We start from the raw sequence: 8,960 nt of genomic DNA, 5'->3' as shown, positions 1-8,960 counted from the left end.
TACCTACGATGTAGGTGTATAACTAAGTGTAAACATATCATTTCTCTTGTATCATATTCGATCTCCTTAAGCGTTACACCAAACCCCCAATAAATTAAATCAAATGTATGCAAGAGTTAAATATAGATTTACTGAAAATCTCAAAAAAAAAAAAACAAACCCAAGACAAAAAAAAAAAAAAAAATAGAAAACCAGTCTGGTCCCACCACCATGGTCTACTGATCTGACGGTCTTGGTTCCATCACACAATCACCATTTTCCTGCGCACAACACTGCTCCCAATCTCATTTAAAAAAAAAAAAACACTTCCTAACTCGGTGCTCCACCGTCCCACCATAACGCAGATTCTCACCGCGCCTTTCTACTCCGCCACAAACCCCACCAGACCCTCTCTCTTGAACCCGAATCTCAATTCCACATCCTGAACCTCAAACTCCTTTCTACTCCCTTGCTCGAAGAACCTTTTGCCTGCTTCGAATTACCGGAAATTAAATTAGGGTTAGGGTTAGGGTTAGGACAACACTTCAATACCGACTGTTCTGCTTCAAATCGTTTCTGTTCATGTCTCGTCTCGCAGCTTCAGAAATTTCCACTTAATTGATAGTTTAGGGTTCGTGCTGTTGATATGTCTAATAATTCGAGGGGTCGAGTTACCATTACTCTTGGACGCAGCGGTCAGGTATATTGAATATCGATTTTTTTTCGCCCTTTATTTTAGTTTGTGCTTTTTTTAAAGGAACTTCTTTTAGCGGTTTCTGCAACTTAAACTTTATTTCGGCAGTGTTTTGTTTGTTGACATCAAGTTCTACTATGCCATGATTTTGTATTGTTGGTTGGGAATGAAAAAAACCTAGTATAAAATTCAATTTTAACCACTATTAGTAGTTATGGTTTTGGGGCATGGAGATATAGTTTTAGTTTGATATATGAAGGGATTCATGTGAATGACATGCTATTGTACACTTGAGTTTAGGTTGTGAAGAGGGACGTATCTGCGGCAGATGTTGCTTACTCTTCTTCTATGTCTTCAGCTGGGAGTAAGCGGTCTGTGAGAGACAGAATTGGAAATAATGCAGATAGTTCCATGTGGCATGGAAATGGGCTCGGCGGCAATAAAAGGTGTGTTTGACTTTGTGCCTGTGGTTTCTATAGTATTTTTAGCTACTATGGTATTGGTTATCGGAGATGGTGCATTATATATTTAAACATATTCCCACACACACACCCTCGCGTGTTCTCTTTTTGTATAGAAAGTTCACCATGGATAATGTTTTGGATTATTTAATGATTAGTGCGAGTGGTAAAACGGTGTGCCTGTTTTTTTGTATTATGCAATTAAAGTTAGATTTCATGAATTATGTTCTTTGGATTCTCTGCAGACAGCGAGGAGATGTAAGCATGCAAAATGGACTGGATGGTAGTACTCTCCCTCAGCAGCGACTTTACCTTCCATATTTATATTATTCAATGAGTTTTTTAAAATTAAATATTGTTTCCCTTAATTTACTTAGATCGGCGTATTGGAAAAGATGATCTCCGATTGAAACTCATGCAAAAAAGTGCATCAAGGAGGACTGAAAGTAATGGCAATAAGAGGAATATCGATCTCCGTGAAAAATTGTCGAAAACAGCTCATCCTCCAACGAACAGTTTTAATTCAAAGCAGCGCATGCCTGAACCAAGGGATGCAAGCTTGTACAGGCCAGTTCCCTCAGCTAGAAGTTCTGATGATTTAATGCGTATGGAGTCCATGAGAAGCTCATACTCTCCTTGGACACTGGATCAAATTCGGCAAAGATCACCAGATGGGTTTCCAAGTTCTTCCAGGGGGATCTCCCCCCAAAGAAATGTTGGAGACCCTCAGAGAAGGCCTTTAAACAGGACATACGATGGAGTCAGACCAGTTTCATATGCAGGTAGGGATGTTCTTGAAACTTCAAGGCCTCCAAGTGCTGCTGCACCTTCATCTTTTATGTCAAGATCCGCAATATCGTCATTGCCTCCAGTAACTGCCAAACCTGTAGCATCTCGTCCTGGTCAGCATCCTCCATCAAGCAGCGTTGCACAAAGGGTTCCATTTGTGGTGAATTTTCCTTATTCTACTCTCAAATTTTATTCTTTGTTACTTAAAGAATTACGATCTGTAGATTATTTTGTAAGGAGATTAGATGGAGTCATGAGTTAAACAACTAGAGGTAGAGGGAAACCTAGAAAAACTATAAGATAAACTTTTAAGAAAGATCTCAAGATTAACGATTTGGATAGAAATATGGTGTTCGATAGAACTTTAGGGCGTATCCATGCAACTGACCCTACTTAGGGGGATAAGAATTGATTATTGTTGTTGTTGTAAAGAAAATTTCCATATGACCATGTGATGGATGTATCAGTTGAATCTGTTATGCCCTTTTGGTTGGCTATATCATATGATAGGGATTATTTATAAAAATATAACTTAGTTACCAATAATTATAATAGATTTTGAATAAATATAGATAATTCTATTCTTTAGCAATGGTGACCAAAAAATCATTAATATTTTTATGGGCGGTTAAATGGAATTAACTAATTCATGATATTCTACTTTAGGGACTGTTTTTAGAAGCTAATTTATACAAAATCTGGATGTTCAATCAGACCTTATATTTGAATATGTTATCATATGTGTGAATCTCTCTACATTATGCATATTATAATTGCTCACAAGGTCTCTTTTTGGAAATCCTAGTTTCCGATAAATTGGTGATTAGTGAATGAATTAATCATGAGGGGCGTATCAGGAAAATAGATATGACTTCAATAAACATTAGGCAATCTTCACTTCACAATTCACCAAAATATTGGGTATTCATGAAGTGCCTGTGGGTATGTTACAAAAATATTTTTCAAGCAAAATAATGGGATACTCAATTTGGGTTCATGTGGGCCCTGTCCTCTGGGTATGAACAGGTCTGTTTCCGGAGTCTGATCAATAATACAATATTGTTGTTCACTAGCTTTTATTTATATTTATTTATTTAGAAAATTAGGTTTTTCACATTCTGTGTTGATAATGTTGACACTATCTATTACCCTGTGAAATTTTCCCTATTTCTTATTATTCAAATATTCTTTCCCTATTTTTTTCTATGTAAATACCCCCCTTTCCTAACTTCATGTATGTATTTCTTCATTTTGTATGATTTGTAATATAGTAAATTTGGAAAGATTATATTCTATAATTAAATAATCAATCCCTATTGTCAACTGTTTAGTTATGTACAAAAGTAGTATTAATTCATGTGATTATACTTAATAGGTAGAGCATATCAATGCCAATTCTAGTCTCCTATTCATGTAATTCAAGTTCTTTGTCCTCTCAAGTTTACATCTTTATACAACTTGGTCATGCTTATATGAAATTTATTTTTTATATATATTTTAAAATATATATTACCATTACCGTTAGCATAGGTTTTTATAACCTTGTACGGTACCTGTATAGGGTTGACCTGAATTAAAAGAGTAGTGCCAAGTTCGAAGAAGAATGACACATTTACTATATGGATAGTATTATAGGATTAGTCAACATGCTTATGTTACTCTCATCTTAAAGGATCTAAACTTGATTCATGGGCATTATTGACATCCTTAATTTGAGGTGAAGGCATTGAAATAAATGACAGGCTAGTCTAACATTGTTTTTTATTTAAAATTTAAAGCGCTGTAGTGGATAGACACCCCTTTTCATATTCCATTGATAGATATAGCAACATGTTCTGCAATAAAGAACAAAAGTTACTTCCTTTGATTATTGTACCTTTAGCATCCTAAGATGTGTTGATGCTGGTGTTAAAAATGCTTGATTTGTGTTCTACTACTGTGGCCCTGACTTCCTAATTAAACAACTGGAGCAACTTTGTCCGAGTTACTATTTAGATTATGGACATTAATACTCTGAACTACTGGGGTGGAAGTTTATGCAAATTGCTTTTATAGTTATTATTATCAGTCTCTATGACTTGATCTTGGAAACTTGTGGTGTTTAGATGAGGATGAGTTTCAGTTATGTTTAATTCTCTGAACGGATTATCTGTATAGTTTGAAATGTGGCTTTTCTGGTTAACCTTCAGGGCGAGGAACAGCAACCACAAACTGTTGATGGCCTGTTGCAAGCATTGGGACTACAAAAATATGTCATACTCTTCAAGGCCGAGGAAGTATGTAACTCTTTTATTTATGTAAATAAGAAGTTATATTATACTAATTTTTTTAACATCCAATTAAGTATTGTGTCATATGTTTGATGAAATGTCAAAATTCATTTACTCATTAGCTGGCTATAGTCTTTAGGAGTTCTTCCATGGAAAATGATTGGAGAGGACAATTTATAAATCAAGGGAACCTTTTATTGTTTGATCCTCCATGATAATTTTAAGCAATATTTTGCCATTTGACTTATTTCATGCTTTTCACTTCAGATAGTTCGGTTTATTTTTATATTGAATAGATGAAACGTCCAAAGTTTGTGGTGAACTAGTTCATGTTTAAAATTCCATCTAAAGTACTAACAATGGTTGTAAAACAAGTTTTCTTTGCTTCTTTCGCTGAAAAGAAAAGTACTTTTGATTGATTTTTGTTTCTATGGGATTCCACGATTTATTTTGTGAAACTGGCTCTACTAAGATTACAAATACTAAGTGTAGAGAAGCCTCTTCCATATAGGTAGGTTAATAGCCAAAAGTTTTGATTTTTACTTTAACTTGTACTTTTAATTTTTCAACATTGAGGTTGGACTATGATTTCCTTCAATTCTTACATATAATTGATTCTTATTATTGTCACTCTTTTTCTATAAACCAATCACTAATCTGATCATTATCTTCAAATGTATGGAGGCGCATAAATAATATGAGCTGGTACTTCAATTAAATTTTAATCTAGCGATTAGAATTAATTGTTCTCATTTCTTGTATTAGCCACCAAGTGTTCTCACCAGAGTTGCTCCTATATATATATATATATATTAGCCAAAAGTGTTTTTTGTCGAGTGCTCAAGCTCTAGTGATCATATATTAGCTTATGACATTAATAAATATCGTCTTCATATATGAATAAATTATATACTAAAAAATGAGTTATGATTTTGATTTTTTGTTTTGTATTCCCGCTATGAATATATCTATTATCTAATTTGGCACTACCAGCTTTCTTATACACTGCCAAGTCCTTGCAGGTGGATATGACCGCGTTGAAGCAGATGGGAGAAAATGACCTCAAAGAGCTTGGAATTCCTATGGTAATTGTCGTTATTTAAATTTGTGCCTTATATTTTGAATTCAACAGCACACCAAATATATGAATTAAGACATTCTTATTCTTATATATACACATCTGGGACAGCGTAGCACGAGTTCAGTTAGTGTGATTGCTTAGGAGAATCTCTTGTTAAGAAGTATTGCTAACTTGTTTTTGCACCTATCATGTTAGTACTAGCTGCCTTGTTCAATGCCAAGCGTTCCCTTTAAAACAGTATAGATTGCAGAACTTCGGCGGTCTCCACCTCCCAATGCTCTATGCCATAACTATCTCAGGAAAAAAATGCCCTCCCTTTGATGTCTAATCCCTTTCTCTTCTTTATAATCATCACTGCTTAACCTGCTAACCAACTTATTGATAACATCCTTCCCTTAAAGACCCATCTCACCCTTTCCTTCATCTCTCCCCTTTTATACTCCTGGTTGCAATTATCCGCTCTGCTTCAATCTTTTATGTTTCTCTCCCTGTTTTCTCTGCATAAATTTAAGAGATACTCGAGGAGCTTGAACAAATACCATTGTTTGGTGGCTCTGGCAAGGAAATTGCCAGCTGGCCGTTCAAAGACCCGTAATTTAATCACTGTTATAGACCCCTCCCACGGCATGAACTTACTCCTTCGTCTCAACTGTTCCCATGCTGTTTAGAAAAGTCTTTGCAAATTGCTTTCAATTCTATATCTAGCTTGTTTGTTTCAGCATTAAAGTTTTGCATTCCAAATCTTATAAAAGTTGATTGTCAAGGGGTACTGATTTTTAATTGTTGCTCTTGTTGTTGTCACTCTTTAGACAGTCTGCGTTTGAACAAAAAGAATGTGGATTTTCATGTGCATGTGCCGAGTACACTGTTTGATTTTATGATGTTATCTAACTTATGGAGGCTGCTTGGGTTGCAGGGTCCAAGGAAAAAACTTCTTCTTGCACTCTTGCCTCGTAAACGACAGCAGTGTTGATTTTCTTTTATGCTGGATGCTAAAATTGACACATTGTTGTATCCCAGAGTTTTATAAAACAATTATCAGGTGATGTGAAATTACATACCTGAGAAATTTTACTAGTATAAATGTCTTGTTCAGTGTGGGATTCGGTCATCCCTTGTATTCACCGTCACATTTTTGCATTTGAGGACAAGTATCAGTTGAAGTTTTGTTGGAAGTATTGGTCTGTAATATATTCTGTCCCAACTTAAAACTGTAAGAAATAGGAACCAGAATCAAATTGAGATTTTCTATATTATCATTAAAATTAGGATTCAAATTGAGATTTAGAAAATATATTTATTTTCTTCCTTTATATCTTTCCTTCTGTCATTTTCCCACTTTGATATACGGTTCAAAACATGTCTGTGCTTTTTTGTCAAATAAAAACATGTTTACCTTATTTTTTGTTTTGAAAAAACATGTCTGTGCTTTTTCTGGAAGATTTATGCTCTTGAAAGGATGTGGAGCATTACCCCTGATCTTAATGTTATGTGCGAATCTTTAAATGCTTGCTTTTTCTCTATTTTTTAGAAGTTAAAGTCGTATATTTTGTCTAGAAAATCTTGGTGACACTATCAAATTATTTTCATGCGGTTTTGGAATAATTGTTGTGCCCTTTTCATGTTGTTTGAATAAATACTTTATTTTATAGACTAAAACATAAACTCTTTGAGAAAAAGTTGTATCTATAACAAGATAAATTGACTCAACTATTTTTCTAAACGTGTCAGGAATTGTTTTCATAATTTTGCTTTGTTTAAGCGTCGTAACAAATATACAAGTTGAATTAAGATAATTAAAACAGGTTTATAATCAGGTTTATAATCAGTTTCTCATGGCATAAATATCTTGATTGGCAATTGTTTTTTGGTCAAACTTAGTGAATAGTATTTTATTCTTTAAAAATGAATAAATAGGAATATATGAGATATCTAAATTTTAGGGTGAACTACTTTTGAGGCTAGTCTATGGTGGATAAGACAATCTAAATAAACCTATAAAATATTGGGCATTAAGAAATTCAAAAACTACTTTCAAAATTTGGTTTCAATCTTCGAACTCATCAAATACATGATATATTCTTTGAAACACGTTAAATCAAAGGTAGAAAAAGTTTAAATTTTAGAGTCTAAATGTATTCCAGTACACCATCTCAAATCGTATCAGAATCAAGGGAAAATAATTAGAAAAAGAAAATTCAGATTTCAAAATTTGAATTTATCTTACAGAGATTAAAATTCGAATGCATTCATACATTTCCTTCTTCATTCTCTTTCATTTTACTTTTGCACCAAGATCTTTCAATCTTTCTCGCAATTTTTTTTCTAGTACTACATTAAAGTTTAATATATTTGCCAAATTCTAATCTACTATATTCAAGTCAAGATCATCCATCTCCCACATTTGATAAGTTTTTCATTTTCTTACTTTTTTTACTTGTGATGCATATATTTTTTAGACTTAAATAACTTTTTGGTCCCCGTAAGTTAAAGAGTTTTTAATTTTGGTTCTGTAATTTTTTTTTGGTCTGAGTCCCTATATCTCACTTTTGTGTTGGTTTTAGTCCCTAAAAGTAAAATCCGAAGGCAAATCCGCAGGAAACCTGCAAATTTTAACTTTAAGGATTAAAACACACACGAAAGTGATATATAAGGACTCAGACAAAAATAAATAAATTACAGGGATCAAAATCAAAAACTCGCTAACTTATAGAAACCAAAAGACTATATAAGTCAATTAACGTTATATTGTTTTCTACTAATTAGATTTGGTTTGAAATTTTGAACTTTTGAGTTTAGGATTTGTAATGCATGCTCTGTTTTCTGGTTCGGTTCAATCCAGATTTTGAAATCTGAACCCTTAGTTCGGATAACGAAATCTAGATTTGTCTTTGTTTCCTCTTCTTTGATTATTATATGCATTTTTTTGTTTGATTTTAGAAAAAATGATTGTCAACCAAGAAAGATTGAGACATGGTAGAGTGACCCAACATACTTCAGTGCGTACGGAGAAAAACTAGACCTTCGCGACTTGCGGTTAGAGGATATTTGTTTGCTGTCGAGGGATCGTCTTTTCAGAGTCATGTATCTTCGGCTCATTACAAAGCCTCGCAGCTCCAATACATGCTGCTGTACCTGAGGTTGAACCGAATGCTGCTGTGCCTGATATTTTCAAAGAGGCCTCTCAGACCTTTCACTACTTTCTTTATATGTACACTATGCTGCTAGGCACGTGTAGGAGAGAGATGTAACATAAATAATTGAATTATCCATGTTAAATGTATCTGTTACAACAATTGAAGTGTTTAACGATAATGTATTTTTTTCGCAGTACCGTGAGATGTTGAAATGTATCAACCACGTCAGAAAGGTAGCAAAGCTTTCACAATCTGATGAACCATGATTTCAAGATGTCTTGCAGTTATCCGGGCTGAAGGATTTATGCAAGAATAAATATGGTTATATTAACCATGGTTTATTTTCCACGTTTGTTGGGAGATGACATCCAGACACGTTGTCATTTCATGTTTTGATTGGTGAGATGACCATCACACTTGATGATGTATCATAACTCATACACCTTTTGATGATGATACATGTGCTAAACCATTACTGATATTTCGTATGAACTATTTTTAGGCATGAATCTACCAACATTTGTCATGTTTCTTCGACTGAGAATATGT

General features: G+C 34.0%; 1 protein-coding gene across 1 annotated transcript; it reads left to right on the top strand.

The window, feature by feature from the left end:
* The first annotated feature begins 254 nt into the window (after window positions 1-254).
* Window positions 255-6,587, top strand: LOC127119413 (uncharacterized). The gene is made up of 7 exons (XM_051049648.1): window positions 255-679; window positions 974-1,119; window positions 1,380-1,417; window positions 1,512-2,083; window positions 4,113-4,199; window positions 5,216-5,278; window positions 6,191-6,587. Exons 1-7 carry the CDS (start codon window positions 626-628, stop codon window positions 6,245-6,247), a joined length of 1,017 nt encoding a protein of 338 aa, XP_050905605.1. The 5' UTR covers window positions 255-625; the 3' UTR covers window positions 6,248-6,587.
* Window positions 6,588-8,960: the final 2,373 nt, after the last annotated feature.

This window comes from Lathyrus oleraceus, chromosome 2 (genome assembly GCF_024323335.1).
Source record: "Lathyrus oleraceus cultivar Zhongwan6 chromosome 2, CAAS_Psat_ZW6_1.0, whole genome shotgun sequence".
Lineage (NCBI taxonomy): Eukaryota > Viridiplantae > Streptophyta > Magnoliopsida > Fabales > Fabaceae > Lathyrus > Lathyrus oleraceus.
This window is presented reverse-complemented; position numbering and strand designations above follow the sequence as displayed.